This window comes from Sinocyclocheilus grahami, unplaced genomic scaffold (genome assembly GCF_001515645.1).
Source record: "Sinocyclocheilus grahami isolate Dianchi unplaced genomic scaffold, SAMN03320097.WGS_v1.1 scaffold1001.1, whole genome shotgun sequence".
Classification (NCBI taxonomy): Eukaryota; Metazoa; Chordata; class Actinopteri; order Cypriniformes; family Cyprinidae; genus Sinocyclocheilus; species Sinocyclocheilus grahami.
This window is the reverse complement of record NW_015506180.1, coordinates 136642-153517: the sequence shown is the minus strand read 5'-3', so window position 1 is coordinate 153517 and position 16876 is coordinate 136642. Positions and strand designations below refer to the sequence as shown.

The following is a 16876-nucleotide window of genomic DNA, read 5'->3' as shown; positions in this document are numbered from 1 at the left end:
AAGAATTCATTGAAACATATGCAGCGGATATGCAGCTTCATGTTTTTCCTCCAGCTGTATACAATATTGTGTCATCTAACAATAGGCGATGAGATGATTTTATAAGCAGTCACAATGCTAAGCTAGAAAACTCAGCAGCTCTGAGTTTCTGTAGCGCAAAACTGGAAAAAAAGACCTTGGCAAACAGTAAACAAGGATGAATCTGATAGGAGAGTTACCCTGAAGATAGATGCACATAAAAGTTTTTTTTCCAGGCAAGCGTCTTGTCAAAAATATCCAAATTCATTCTCAAACTTCACTCTGTTGCAAACAGCAGAGAAACTAAAATCTAGTTGGAGGAAAGCTTGTTTTGAGGTGTCAGCATGTTCTGGGTTCCATCTAGATGTTTGGGCTTCAGAAATGCATACAGCGCAGTCTTCTTCCACTGCAGAGGAAGAACAGAATAGATTTGCCATCTTTGTTGCAACTTATGGCTCCATTAACTCACATTGTAATGAAATCTGATTATTTTACTTGCGATGTTTTCAAAATGATGTATATTGAGAGAGTTATCTGCAAAGGACACTTTGCATTTAGAGTTTTGATGTACGAGAAAAGTTAGCGAGAAAATATGCCATAAACTAACAGTCTACAACCAATGGAATTTATAAAAATCATACTACAATATATTGACAACCCCCTTCCCACACAGACATGCATTCACAATTACACACACATGCCCTTTTACTTCCTATTGCTCTATTTATATAAAACATATGTACTTAAGTTGATATAATTCTTAAAATTATGCAAAATATTTTTAAATGATAATATCCTTGTAAAAGTCAATATACCCTTTAATGAATGGTCTCCAAAAAAACCCAAACAAAACTATATTTTTATTACATATTTAAATAAAATAATTTTAAAAGTATAATAAGATATTGCATATCATAGCTTATATTTCCTTTAATAAGGCAATAGGAAGCACACACTAACATAAGTGACCCTGGACCACAAAACCAGTCGTAAGTGTCAATTTTTCAGAATTGAGATTTATACATCATCTGAAAGCTGAATAATCCATTTATGTATGGTTTGTTATGATAGGACAATATTTGGCTGAGATACAACTATTTGAATATCTGGAATCTGACGGTGCAAAAAAAACAAATATTGAGAAAATCGCCTTTAAAGTTGTCCAAATGAAGTTCTTAGCAAAGCATATTACTAATCAAAAATTAAGTTTTGATATATTTACGGTAATAAATTTACAAAATATCTTCATAGAACATGATCTTTACTTAATATCCTAATGATTTTTGGCATAAAAGTCAAATCTATAATTTTGACCCATACAATGTATTTTTGGCTATTGCTACAAATATACCCCAGCGACTTAAGACTGGTTTTGTGCTCCAGGGTCACATATATAAGTGTGGTTTGATAGTTAGAGATTTCTTCGGAGAGAGATGTAGCATTCAGAAAGCTAAAAGATTTGAACTTTTTATAAATCTGGCTGTGTGGGGAAAAAGAGGAAATCTGCAGTTAGCAGGTGAGTTTCAGAGGAGACAATTAAAATGCAATTACCTGCTCTTTTCCCCCAGTACCTCTGTGAGCCAGTCCGAGGTTATCAGTAGCTGTGAGGATGAGGCTGATCTGGCTGCGCTGTCTGTGCTGTCATAAATGTATTTAATGGATAGTCTGGCTCTGCCGATCAGCTGATCAATTAGCTGATATTAAAATGCATTTACAGGCTTATTTTAATACACAGATCAGACAGTCTATTATAACTCTGCAAACCTCATCGTTATCTCTCACACTGATGTCCAGGATTATATGTGTGGAACATTAAAATCTGCCATCCATCACCTGTTGAATTATTGGATTATAAAATTCATGAGACAGCGGTGAGATACCACCACCAACACTGCTCTGAACACACACACACATACATATAACCACAGCACCTTACACAAGCACTAGGGGTATGTAAACACACAGACCTATATTCCCTTCTACATCCCAGTAGCATAATAAAACATCTGAGTGGAAGCACTGAGAGAGAAAGAGAGAGCGAGAGAAAAAGACGTGAAGGACAAGTGAAGATTAACACAATACAGGTTATGTGCATTGCATAATCTGATCTCTTTTTAAGTAGCGATTAAAGTTGTGTCTTACACTATAATAACTGGATTTCTTTCTTTTTTTTTAAACATACAGATATTTTAAAATAAATGCATTCTCATTTAAATAAATTGCTAATTATTTTAATAAAAATTCTGCTTAAAATTATATTTATTTAAAATATATGAAATGGGAAGAATATTTAAGCTGTGTAAGAATTGTAGGAGTTGCGTGAGCATGATCAGTATTGTAGATCATGAGTGTGTCATGTTTATCTTTGACATTCCCAGTGTGATGACAAAAAAAGATATTTAAAATTATTATTAATGAAAATTTTGAAATGCTTCAGTACAATAAAAAAGTAGAGAGATAGAAATAAAGAGAGTAATGTAAAAGCATGTTACTTTCCATAGGGTAACACTACTACGTAATTAGTTTCTTGATAATGAGAAGTATTATTTTAGTATCATTGAGATATTATTATCGTTTTTATTCATATTTTAATAATAATATATTTTTTCCATTTTTACTTTTATTCAATTTTAATGTTATTTAAAGGTTTTTTTGTGTGTGTTTTTTTTATGTCTAAATTTTTTTTAATGTTTTTTATGTCTCTGTTTTTATTAACGCTCCCAAAAACCAGTTAAGAGGTTGTTGGAGGCCTTTGTAAGTATCCACATTTTGAAGCAGTGTGTGTGGGACTGTTTATGCGTATGCATGAAAAAGAAAGAAGGGGAGTATTTCCCCCTTCATTTCCATAAGTACTTAATGCTGAACTATTCCTGTACACCAGCCAGTCATATAAAACCATCCTCTCAGGAGCTCTGCCAACAGACAGATCAAACCCACTCCAGCTAAACAACATCTTCATACACCATTTTTGTTCTATTATTGTTAAAAGCATATTAGATTTCCAAGAAGTTATTGCAATTTTGGCATAGTGAGATATTCTATTGGCTGTTGAACTTGTCCGACAGGCAGAGTGTCCAGTGAGAGTTTGATGTTAAGTGCAGCGGTCAGACCGTTGAACCTGAGGCTGCAGCTCAAGCAAGAAAACATTATCATCGTCATCAAAGACTTTCACAATCACTGTAATGCTCCATCTGCACACATGCATTCCACTCTAATTCAAACCCATCCAGGACAGAAATTACCATATAAGAGCATTAACATGCCTCAGTGTGAACTGGAGACACATTCAATAATGCTGACGCTAGATCTGTGTGTGTTTGTGTCTGCATATTATGTGAGGGAATGGTGCAATGGGACCACACATTCTCATTGACTGAGTATGTGTTGCATAGACTGAGGTGCCATTAACAGAATTTATGATGCATATCAAACTATTTTTCACATTTTCTGAAGAAGTGCAAAAGTTGCTGCCAGGATGCTAAGGAGTTGTGGTGGCTGTCATGATGCTGCGATGAAGCTGCCACGGTGTTCTCTTCAACAAGCTGCACAACTTGAGGTAAAAATCATGTTTATAGTAAAATGACATACCTGAACCAGCTAATCATGTTCAGCATTACATTACACCATCAGTTGGAACTGAAGTCTGCAGCCCTTTAGGAGTACAGTTGGCTGCCCTTGACTGAAGTTAGGGGTTGTTCGAATACCTAACTTTACTTATTAGCAATAGTATGCTTGCCTTAGCAAGAGTAGAGAATTCATATACTGTCATGCCGTCCTTCACTCACCATCTGTGAGTATTACTACACTGAGAGTAGTTCATTGCCTCTCCTCTGAAAGCCATCTGCCCATAAGCAGCCCTGAGTGTGTGCCAATGCCAAACACTACTGCTATTTCAGGTGAGGCGTAATGGATGAACTGCAGTGTGCTGGTGCCACTAATGGAGACACTGTAATGCAGAAGTTAAAATGTTCAAACAGTGAAAATTTAAATGTCATCCCATCAGACTAGTAGCAGTGTATTTGAAACTTTGTGGTCAGTAATTTTTTGGTAACTGAAAGAAATTATTACTTTATTCAGCAAGGATGCATTAAATTGATCAAACGTGACAGTAAAGACTTTAACATGGCTACAAACGATAATTCTGTGACAAAAGATCATCACACTTTCCACAAAAATTTTCAGCAGCAAAACAGATTTCAGCTTTGATAATAACAGGGAATGTTTCTTGAGCACCAATCAGCATATTAGACTGATTTCTGAAGGATCATGCGACACTGAAGACTGGAGTAAAGGCTGCTGAAAATTCAGCTTTCCTATCACAGGAATAAATTACATTTTAAAATATATTGAAATAGAAAACTGTTATTTTAAATTGTAATAATATTTCACAATATTGCTATTTTTACTGTATTTTTGTTCAAACAAATGCAGCCTTGGTGAGCATAAGAAACCCTTTTTCCAAAAAATTTTAACAAAACTTTTGAATGGTAATGTACTTAACGATAACGGTAATATGCTGGTTTTACACTGGGTTTTAGATGATTTTTGGGATGCTCGACTTGTGCAGATCTCTGCCAGAATCTCCTGAACAGCGTGCGGGAACGCCAACTGATGCGGGACATTAAAAAGCTATCAATCAGCACTCTAGTCTAAAGATGGGCCAAAAGAAGGGGGTAAGCGAGTATTGATTAAACACAACTCAGGCTGCCAGAACCTGCACAGCCCCATAACCAAACTTGACAGCAGTAGAAATAGGCTGAGCTGAGAGAAAAAAAAAAAAAAAAGAGAGGAATGTGGCTTTCAGTGTCCTTGTGCCAAAATTCTTAGTCATATATCTTAACATATTAGTGTAGTTTTTGCAAGGCTGTATTTAAGGCCTATTTTCCTTCTTACTTCAGTTCATATCTTGACAATAATATAAAAAACAATGAATTTGCAACAAAATTATATGTGTGGCCACTTTGTCCTTGAACACAAGAGATCTGTCCAGTTTAAATGCTTTAGCTAAGCCCTATAGTCAACATTTTGACAATTTTATCATTGTGACAGACATTTATGCATGACATTTAAAAAATAATAAATAAATCAATATTACATGTTTTTTTTATTTATGGATCAAAATTCATTTATATAATACTGTGAAGTGTGAAGGTTATGGTTAAATGAACTACATATTTTTAATTAAATTTTATTATTTATTTTTTTAATACTGTTAGGTCATTTTTGCCAGTTGCCATTACCATTAATTATTTTATGGTAAAATGAACTGAATTTTCCCCCAATGCATTATCACATTGATACATAATAAAGTTGCAACAATTATTATCTGTCTGTGCCACTTTGTCCTTGAACACAAGAGATCTGTCCTGTTCAAATGTTTCTCCTGATCCCATACAGTCAACATTTTTACATTTTGCCATCGTGACAGACATTTAAGCATAACATTTTATATATATATTTTATATTATTATTATTATATTATCTATTTGATATTTATATATTTATTACATGAGCATATATATTACAAGGATATAATATATAATATACCAACAACAACATTTCCATTAACAAACAAAAATCGTACAGTGAGCAGGACACATGCCCACAACACATAAACAGCATGTGTCATGTCCTGATCCCACTGTCTCTGTCCCCAATGGTTTCCTGTCTCTCTCCACTTGTCCTGTGCTTAAAGGCATTAAAGCCCATAAATAGAAATATAAAAAGCAAGCACTAAAACTGCACAAGCAGATCGCGTGCCTCTCTTTTCTACAGCAATCCCGCCATCACGCACAGGATGTTACAGAGTTCTCCAGAATCTATTCTAAATTATCCTTATATTGATCCCTATTTTGATCATCGTAAAACTTTACAAGGACAAAGAGCTTTTTCTGTAAAGAGCTCCCAACTCAATGTTACCAATTGAAATTAAAAGGAGAACATGACATAAAGCATTTTACAATGATGGTTAAGCACTGGTTTAAAATAAATCAGAGCTGTACGCATGTTTAACAAATTTTAATGCATTTTTCCCCCCTTCTAATTATATGTTGCCAGTGTTGAGAGTACCCCTAAAATTGGTAATCAATTTATTATTATTGTTATTATTATTACTATTTATCTAGTATTATTTTTTTTAAAGAAAAGCCTTTATAGGGATTCGAGATGCAAATTAGCATATGCTATACTCTCTATGTACAATGCATGTTTTTCAGCTTCTTCTGGCTGAAATCATAATTTTTGTACCGTTCCTATCTAAATAAACCAATGAATAAATAAATATATAACAGCCTCACTGATACATCCTAACATTGCAATGGAATCAGCGCAGTATATGTGAACACTGATCATGCGTGTAGTGTGTGTGTGTGTGTGTCTTTGAAGCTTAGCGTCTGGTGTTTGTCCATCGCTGTCAGGACATTGATGTCTCTGAGCAATGCTGGATCTCCATTCTTTTTGCAAACATACAGGGTTGCACATCTACTCAAGTAGCTCATGGCTCAGGGCAATCTGGGAAAACACTGCATGATCTGAGGCAGCGACATTTCAGTCGGAACGGTCTGATGACAGGAACATGCAAAGAGAACAACACTGCCCACACTGAAGCATTTTTTCATTACGATTGATGTGTTTCTCATAATTCCCTTTCTGTGGACCCCAACATGGACAATTAACCACTGTTTTCAAATCATGAGAAATTCTCATCTCCCAGAGCATTTTAAACACGTGTAAACAGCACACTGTACTCTTCAAAAGGGTGGCCGCTACCCCGGGAGACGTGCTCCTGGCAGGGAGGCAGTTGTTTCCCCGTGATAAACTATCCAGACAGCTTAAGTTCGCCTTCATTAACGCCATTCTTAGGAACCAGCGTAACGCTACATTAACGTTTCTCCTTTGATTCACTCTTCAAGGAAAAATGCAAAGTTGGCACGAAGAGCTATTCACCTTCCCGAAAATATAACCAATCCATTCCACATGTCACTGAGCACTTAAAAATCTACTGCAATGTTTAAAAGCCGTTTTCATATAACTTCCATCGCACGATAGCTGTCACAGAAGAATCCCTTCGAATTTCCCAGTAGCTTCCATTAAATTCAAATGCATGTTTGGTAGTCGGTGCATTGTCACATTCACTCTTCAAGGAAAAATGCAAAGTTGGCACGAAGAGCTATTCACCTTCCCGAAAATATAACCAATCCATTCCACTTATAAAATGTCACTGAGCACTTAAACATCTACTGCAATGTTTAAAAGCCGTTTTCATATAACTTCCATCGCACGATAGCTGTCACAGAAGAATCCCTTCGAATTTCCCAGTAGCTTCCATTAAATTCAAATGCATGTTTGGTAGTCGGTGCATTGTCAGCCCCACAGTTATCTGGATTGTCACCTCGGATCACAGTGACCTTTATTTATTTTGAGTTATTTCAGTACTTCAACATACAAAATGGAAATGAAATAATATATATATATTTAATGTATTTATATATATATGTACATGTATATGTATATGTATATGTGTGTGGCTGTACATACACATATGTAGTTGTTTTTTTGGTGTTTGGCTCAGTGTTATGTTAGAATCATTATTATACTCATACCTTTTGGTTCTTTTAATATTTTTGAATTGTTTTTAGCTTTATTTTTTTTATAAAAAATTTTTTTCATTTAAATGTTTTAGTTTTGAAATGTTGTTGTATGCATTTGTCATTTTAATTTAATTTATTTTATTTTATTAAATGTGTGTATATATATATAGTATTTATAGAGTTTTAGTTTTAATTACTTTTTCTTATTTGTAAGTCGCTTTGGATAAAAGCGTCTGCTAAATGACTAAAAGTAAAGTAAAAGTAATAAAGTACAAAGATGTCTCTTTACGTGTATTGCATAGTGTGTAAATCTGTTACAAATTCCTTCAGACATGGCTACAGTACGTCAGCGCTGCGCCTTTGTCCGCGTGCATTAAAGTTTAATTTTGCAGAGATTTTAAGGTAATATTTTAACATTTTATTTTAATTGCATTATTTTATATTATTTTATCTATCTATCCGTCTGTCTTGCTTTGTTTAAGCCGACATTTGTGTATTCACTCCAAGAGACTTCAATAAAACAATTTTTGGATGCCTCTCACACAAGGCAACTTGGCAGTATTTCTGATGTTGGCCCTTTCTGGTCTCTTCACTTTGTTTCTGAAGGCTTAAGGTTAGAAAGTTTTAGGTAAGTTTGATCAAATCTCAGTTGGTTGATAGCCACTCATTCCAGCTTTTCTTTAAATGTATGTAGGCTAATGTATTTCTGTTAAATTTTGTGTTTTGTACATTGTACAAAACTAGATGTTCTAAAGACATATTTGGCATTTACATATATTGCAATACATTGTCTTGCCTTTGGGGGCTCCAACAGCTTGTTACACCCCCAAAACAAAATCAAGACTTTGTAAAAGAGCATAATAGAACCCCTTTAAAACAAAATCAAAATCGCATTACATCATGCCATTTAAAAAAAAAATTCATTTCATTAACTAAAATAAAAATAATGTTTATTGTAGTTTTTTGTGTTACTGCTAAATGTTGTTTAACTTTTATAATTAGTAGGCCACTGACTTTTTTTTGAGGCCATTAGAAACAGTAACTTCTGTAAACACCTCAGTTGTCATAATGGTCGCAGGTGCAGCTGTAATTTTACTTATCTGTGTGCTCGCAAAATACCAAATGCACACTCACATATCTTCATTTAAGTCAAATATTGTTCAGTCGGCTTGTCCTCTGAAGGGCCGCGGGCATTTCAAGTCATCTCAAGTAAGTTTAATTTGGATGTGGTCGAAAGTGTTCTGACTTTTTGATTTGTTCACTTTGTAATTAGTTCGTCCATTGAAACCGATTAGATTTTCCCACTGATAGCATGCATGAGAGGCATGCATTATTGCATTGACAGGGTAGTCAGCCAATCATAACAGGCGGGCATTTTTCTATAATTCATACTACACACATTCATGCTATACTGTATAGTGTGGTTGCTTCTGCCGCTTCTGTGAGAAATCGCTCTCGAAGTCTTGAGGTTTTGATGCCAGAAGATTTTTTATCAGAGAAAAGGAAGCTGAGAACTCTGCAGAGAATCTGTCTAGTCTGTGTCGGCACACTCTTTAGTTTTTCCTCAAGGCGTGTTTAACACATTTTATACACAGTCCTTCTACCCCCATACGATGTACACATTTTACTCTCCTGCAGTTCTTCATACACACAGGAAACATATGATCATAATAGTAGAATAACTTGATTACTCTGTAGGCCTCCTTACACACAGGAAACAAATGTTCATAGTAGTAGAATAACAGAACATACTCTTTTTGCGGCTGTGAGGTAATTACTTATTCAAAAAAATACCTACTCAAGAGAATATGCGATTTAGGATGCAGCCTCAGTTTTAGGACGTGTGAACATCTGAGCTCAATGGAGTCAAAAGTAACACTGCCTTGCTTTTTGAAACTTTAACCACTTAAATGTTGGACAGTGTTACTTTGTACATTATTTGATCTCATGCATATTATTATTATTAATATTATTATTTTACACTGCGTTATTTTCTTATCAAACATATTATTTTCTCATCCACATTTGCATAAAGAAAATAGACAATATTTATATATGTTACTGTATATATTAATGTATGTTCTTGACAGAAAGACAGTTTGCACTTTTCTTTCTCATAATTTTACATATTTTATATTTACGTTTCAGAGATTAAGGGTTTATAGGTTAGCAACATTATTTAGAGATTGTGTTTTGTAATGTGTTTTTCTCTGACCCACAGCTCTCAGTGATAAAGCTAACTCTGCAAAATCTAAAGTGAAGCTTTCCAGCAAAGACAAGGACAAAGGGAAAAAAAATCAATCTGCCCACTCAACAGGCTGGTCTGAGGATGATAAGAGAAACAACTCAGATGGTGGCAAAAATACCTCTGAAATAAAGAGGTATGAGAAAGGACAACTTGTGTTTAAAGGTGGAGTTAAGAATGTTTTGTGCTATAGGTTTGTAATTTAATAACTAATTTATTGATTTAATAATTTTTCTGTTGTTGCAGATTATTTGGAGTTCACACCTAACATGACTCCTAAAGAGGTTTTACAGGCAGGCAGTTTTGGGGGTACCTATTTCAGGCCCATCTACTCCAGTATCAGAATCAGAATCAGAATCAGAATCAGAATGAGGTTTTATTGCCAGGTATGTTTACACATTCGAGGAATTTGTTTTCATGACAGAAGCTCCAATAGAAGTATCACAAGTATGTCTCACTGTGGTCAGAAGTTGTCAGCTTCAATTATTGCACAACAGACACTTTAAATGCTTTGTTAAATAATGATTAAAAAGAAAATGTTTAATTGAATTTCAAAACATGGGTGTCTATAAACGTAATGATCCCTTCTACTTCTTTCTTTCTTTCTCTTTTTACAGCATTTTTTGCCAATTTATTAGATTGAACTTTATCTAAGTAATCTTTAAACTATGAATAAAAAATCCTAAATCTTTGATTTTATAGATATTTACCTCCTTCACTATTGAACTTCAATAATCACTGTTACGGTCAATTGGTTTTTAAAGTCACATAAATAGTTTAAGATCTATTATATGGTGAGTCAGTATTGTGACAGAACTGTTGAGAGGAAACAACTCTGAATATGTTACACGCTTTAATGACTGAGATTAGTTGCAACAAACAAATGCTGTCTGGGAGCTTCACCAGTCACTTTTGTGTCAGAATGACATCTACAATTTACCAGAAGGCATGTGTGAGACTGTGGTCTGTTGAGACCAAAATTGAGATTTTTGGCAATCAGACTAAACACCATGTTTGGTGTAAGCCATCAAAATGAGAGTCCAAACAGCTGATGAAAACCTCACAAGACTCCAATATTTAACTTCAGACCAGTGCTTCCAGCTAAAATACTTCTCCTCCATTATTGCTTTCTTCAGTGAAAAAGTAATCTCGTCTAAATCAGATGCCCAGATCAAATATGCCCAGATCAAGCAGTTTACAAGTGTCAAATGTTGGTGGATTTTGATGTGAGAGGACAACAGGGGATGGACGTTTTCACCGAAGGAAGCATTATTATGGATTATGGATGATCGTTTGAAGTTAAAATAAGCCTTAATGATGGATTGTTTCTTACAAACAAGTATATTTGTCTTTTTTCACTTTTACAAGATGTTAATTGATGGAATGAAGTTGTGTGGATTACTTGTGATGTTTTTAACCAGCTGTTTGGACTTTCATTCTGACGGCACCCATTCACTGCGGAAGAACACCCAATGAGCAAATGATGTAATTTTCTATTTTGATGCTATTTTAAACTATTCTTTATAAAACAGCTGATCGCTAATTCTTTTTCTGCAACCTGACTGAGCTTGAGCAGTTTTGCTAAGACGAGTTGGGAAAAAGTCTAGTGTCAAGATGTGCAAAGCTGATAGAGACTTGAAAGGCTGTATATTTGCTTCCAAAGTTGCATATACTACATTTAAATTAGCCTGGTGGTGAATACTTATGGAAATTTATAATTTATAACTGTTATACATTTTGACCAATTTGAAGAAATCTGTTTTCAGTTGAACAAGTCAAAAGAAAATAGTATTTTTATAGGTCAGAACAAGCAGAAATAGTTTCAGTTGTTTATTGTACTTTGCACTTAAAAAGTCTTCCCAAATACTTGTGACTTGATTCAGATTTACTTTAATTTTTTTACATTTCTACCTCTCCACATGTCTTTTGGCAGTCAGAGATGCGCTAAAATGTCTAACAATTGTTATGCACTCAATTGTAAATCTTAAAATATTCACAAAAGTAAAAAAAAAAAAAACAGAGCAACATTACAAAGATGTTTGGCAGGAGCTTCTCAACGACTGGTTGGATGGAATAAACATCTCTAAACAGGTGTTAATAATTATAATTACATTTTAATAGTAACCGCTTTTGTCAACGTTAAGATAAACATTTTCATGATGAGTGTCTGTAGCTGAGCTGAATGTACTCCCTTTGTGTGTATGATTTATTCTGTTGACTCATCGATTTGCTCAGTTTTGATTAGTAGATTACAGTGGAGACCTCAATTCAAGAACTGATGTGTATTAGTACTTCTTTTTATAATGATCGTTAACATAATGTTTACTGATCTACTGTCATGTCATGTTGTTTTGACCAATTTGAAGAAATCTGTTTTCAGTTGAACAAGTCAAAAGAAAATAGTATTTTTATAGGTCAGAACAAGCAGAAATAGTTTCAGTTGTTTATTGTACTTTGCACTTAAAAAGTCTTCCCAAATACTTGTGACTTGATTCAGATTTACTTTAATTTTTTTACATTTCTACCTCTCCACATGTCTTTTGGCAGTCAGAGATGCGCTAAAATGTCTAACAATTGTTATGCACTCAATTGTAAATCTTAAAATATTCACAAAAGTAAAAAAAAAAAAAAACAGAGCAACATTACAAAGATGTTTGGCAGGAGCTTCTCAACGACTGGTTGGATGGAATAAACATCTCTAAACAGGTGTTAATAATTATAATTACATTTTAATAGTAACCGCTTTTGTCAACGTTACGATAAACATTTTCATGATGAGTGTCTGTAGCTGAGCTGAATGTACTCCCTTTGTGTGTATGATTTATTCTGTTGACTCATCGATTTGCTCAGTTTTGATTAGTAGATTACAGTGGAGACCTCAATTCAAGAACTGATGTGTATTAGTACTTCTTTTTATAATGATCGTTAACATAATGTTTACTGATCTACTGTCATGTCATGTTGTTTTATGGAGTATTTTATGTCAGCAGATTAACTGGTCATTTGAGTGGTTTTATCCCTTTAGTTTGATGCTCGGGGCTATGAGCATGTGATGAGACTCTGACACGAAAGGGAAAACCATGAAATTGTATGCATCTACAAGACCTCGCTTGCACTTGATAAAAATGAACATGATGAGTGTCTGTAGCTGAGCTGAATGTACTCCCTTTGTGTGTATGATTTATTCTGTTGACTCATCGATTTGCTCAGTTTTGATTAGTAGATTACAGTGGAGACCTCAATTCAAGAACTGATGTGTATTAGTACTTCTTTTTATAATGATCGTTAACATAATGTTTACTGATCTACTGTCATGTCATGTTGTTTTATGGAGTATTTTATGTCAGCAGATTAACTGGTCATTTGAGTGGTTTTATCCCTTTAGTTTGATGCTCGGGGCTATGAGCATGTGATAAGACTCTGACACGAAAGGGAAAACTATGAAATTGTATGCATCTACAAGACCTCGCTTGCACTTGATAAAAATGAATGAATAGTTGATAACAGCTAGATTGCCACATGCTGTAGTTGCCACAAGCCAGCAATCATTCACAGCTGACAGAAATGTGACATTCAGTTCCAACATGGAGTGGGGGTTCGGTGCCTTGCTCAAGGGCACCTCAGTCGTGGTATTGAAGGTGGGAGAGAGCGCTGTACATTCACTCCCCCCACCTACAATCCCTGCCGGTATGAGACTCGAACCCACAACCTTTGGGTTATGAGTCCGACTCTCTAACCATTAGGCCACGAATAGCTGATAACAGCTAGATTGCCACATGCTGTAGTTGCCACAAGCCAGCAATCATTCACAGCTGACAGAAACGTGACATTCAGTTCCAACATGGAGCTGCTGCTGTTTGCATGTATTTGAGAAATAATTGATTTCTTAGCAGTTTTATACTGTTTTATTGTTTTGTTTTTTAAATTATTTGGGTTTATTTCAGGTGGCTTCATCCACGTACAGGGAAAATGTAAACACCTATAAGGTCAAATGTGGAGGCAGTCAAGAGATGTGGGAAAGCAGTGGGTGGATTGTGCCCCAGGATCCATATGGCTGGTTCCAGTGGTACTTCAGGCAAGAGCTGGTGCAACACACCTTTCACTACTGTTCAAAAGTTTAGGTTTAAAAATGTCATTCTTTTATTCAGCAAGGATGCATTCAATTGATCAAAAGTGGCAGGAAAGTGGCACAAAATTACATTGTTGCAGGAAAGTTCAATTTCAAATAAATGTTCTTTTGAACTTTCTATTAATCAAAAAATCCTGGAAAAAAAATGTATCACAGTTTCCACAAAAAGCAGTACAATTGTTTTCAACATTGATAATAAGAAATGTGTATTGTGCACCAAATCAACATATTAGAATTATTTCTGGAGAATCATGTGACACTGATGACTGAAGACTGGAGTCTTTCACACACTCATGTTCTGTCTTCCCAGCAGGTTTTACCAGGGCAGGCGAACAGAGGACGATGCACGCCAGATCAGTCGCTGGGCCAAATGTGCAGGAGTCAAAGGTCGGTGCAGGAGTCATAATCTCATCACAAAAGTGGTCCGGTCCGGTTGTGCTTATGACAACCCCAGTGTTTCCCCCGTGGTCAGGCAGACTCACCCTGGAGGACTATAAGGAAGGAACAAAGAGAGTTAAACTCAAATAGGATTAACAGACTTCCAAATTGGCCTCGTTTGATTTATCACATACTCCAGAATAAAGCTGACCTTATTGCATGTAAATAAATGGACAAATCCAATTAAATGATTGATGGTTTATCTGACTTGTTTAGCTGAGTAGACCTGTGGTAATAGCATTGCTGTATTTGGTTCTCATTGGTCATGTTTTCTGTAAGCTGTTTTGGTAAACAGAACTTATAATAATGGTTTATTTAAAAAATTTGGATCCAGTGCAGAAGCAGACATGACTTGTTTTTTCTTGTCGCAGTTGTACACTCACGTGCCTTCGAGGAATGAGAACGGATCTGTGATCGGATGTGGGCATTGTTACAATTATTTGTTTTGTGACAGTAGTTTATTTTTCTAGGTTTATTTTTAATACATGCTGAACATGCTTATCTATTTGGCTACACTCTGTGTCGTATATAAAATCTTTCCAATCTGTCATCTTTGAATGGAGTTTAGTAAAGTTTTTTTTTGGTGACCATATTGCACCCTTTGGTTTTAGAAACAGGTGGAACTTAATCAGAAACATTTATTATATGGGTTATTTCTCTTATACGGTACATTTTTATGCCCCGTTGTATATATATTAATATATTAGATGTTAGTTGATAGAGATGGAAATCATAGTAGGTCGTTTTCTTTTATCACAATGTCACAACTATGTTAGCATGAGTTCACTACTCGTTCTGTGATGTTTTATGGTATCAGTTGGTTTATCTCACTTTCTATCCTATTAAATACAATTTCAGAAATGTATATGATGATATATAAAGTTAAATAAAATGACATATAAAATAACAATCCCCAATCCCTCACTTCAGTTACTTATTTCCATACTTATAAAGTTCTTGTCATTGTGTAAATAATACAATTATAGTTAATAAAGTTTAGGTGCCTGAGCATGATAATAATTGCGCTTCCTTTGTTCAACACTGGACGGCGCCAGCAGTGCCCAATCTGTTTTTTTTTTGTTGTTTTTTTTAGCGTTTGTCAATCCACGCCGCTCACTAACTTGTTTTTTTCGTAATTTCCTTCGTAAAGCAACCAATTTGGCCTAAGTAACTGGGTTTAAAAACGACGGCATCCAATGAAACACTTTGAACACGTTAACGTCATTTTATTGACGCGGAATTGACCAATCGAAAGCGTCAGAGCGTTCGCCGGAAGACCCAGCGCCAGCCATTGAGCAGTTAGATCAGGCAGCACGTTCAGGTGTACGGCGTTCAGCCCCTCTCCTCTTTGTGATCAAGCTGCGTGTGTTACTGGAGCGGATTATACTCTCTTATAAAAGGTATTTAGACGTTTGTATTTCTTTTATATTGTATGCATATAATGCATGCTTTTATTTATGGATGAATATGTTTGTGCATGTGAGCTGGAGACGAGGCCGGGCGATTTGCCGTGTTGAGTGGCTCGGCTCGGCTTTGCAAACCCATACTAGCTTATTAATGAAGAAATCAGACAATGAATAATGTAAAAATGCATGCACTAAGCTACACTCACGAATGATAGTAATTCAAGCTTAAATCTGAACAGTGAACAAAACGTACGTTAGCGTTCATAACGGAGAATCAAACAATCATTGAAAACAATGACACCCAATTTCTCCCACTAATAAAGAAACCACGCTCTTAATGAATTATTTTAAGGCATTGGACGTTAAATATGCTTCTTATTACTTCATTAAAGTATCATTCAAATAACATGCCCAATGATAAATATACTCCTATTTAAATCTCTGTTATCCTATTTTATTATGTAATGTAATCAGATTCACAATGTGTTGATCTTCAGTGTCTCTTCTTCATGTGTGTTCATTTTGGATGGCCAGTGTAGATTGTCATTAAGCATTCCAGTGAATGTGCAATTAAATGATGCTGTAATGTTATTGAATCCTCTTAGAGCAGCCAGAACAACGTCCATCATGGCTGTTTACACTTTTGAATGAGCCTTATTCTCGGGGTTTAAAAACCTATGAAATCGAGTTTGTATCGATGGTTCATGTGCCTTAATAGATGCAAGGAAACAGAGGACCCCGTTCAGAGCAGCAGAATCACGGCCCACCCCGACAGCAGCCCAACCCCCAACAGGACCAGCAGAGGAAGCCTTCAAGAGCCGACAGCAATGGACAACACACTGATGCTGGAGAGCAGAGTAGCCCAAGTAAGCAACAGTTGTGGGCTGAAGAGCATTTACAATTTACATTTACATTATCAAGGATGGCCCCCGTTTGGTTTTTAAAACGTCAAAGTAACCTGCGTGACATGCTTGTAAGCAGGGGCGTTTCTAGAGCATTTTAAATGGGGGGGCTCTGGCCCAAAAGAGGGTGGGGGGGGTGTGTGAGTGAA

At 35.5% G+C, this 16876-nt stretch overlaps 2 protein-coding genes across 4 annotated transcripts in view; both read left to right on the top strand.

Moving 5' to 3' along the window:
• The first annotated feature begins 399 nt into the window (after window positions 1-399).
• On the top strand, window positions 400-14509 carry LOC107565433 (uncharacterized). The gene is given in 7 exon segments (XM_071582340.1): window positions 400-490; window positions 9829-10017; window positions 10099-10192; window positions 11868-11943; window positions 13797-13927; window positions 14295-14459; window positions 14461-14509. Coding segments are annotated over 7 exon segments (795 nt in total).
• A 1135-nt stretch (window positions 14510-15644) lies between these two features.
• Window positions 15645-16876, top strand: part of nono (non-POU domain containing, octamer-binding) — a 15544-nt gene continuing 14312 nt past the window's right edge. For 2 of the 3 annotated variants that reach the window (XM_016250659.1, XM_016250658.1), the window contains exons 1-2: window positions 15645-15819; window positions 16544-16691. In XM_016250659.1, the coding sequence (XP_016106145.1) occupies window positions 16544-16691 (148 nt within the window). In that variant the 5' untranslated portion in view covers window positions 15645-15819. The remainder of the gene's footprint in view (window positions 15820-16543; window positions 16692-16876) is intronic. The other variant, XM_016250660.1, reaches the window with a different exon arrangement.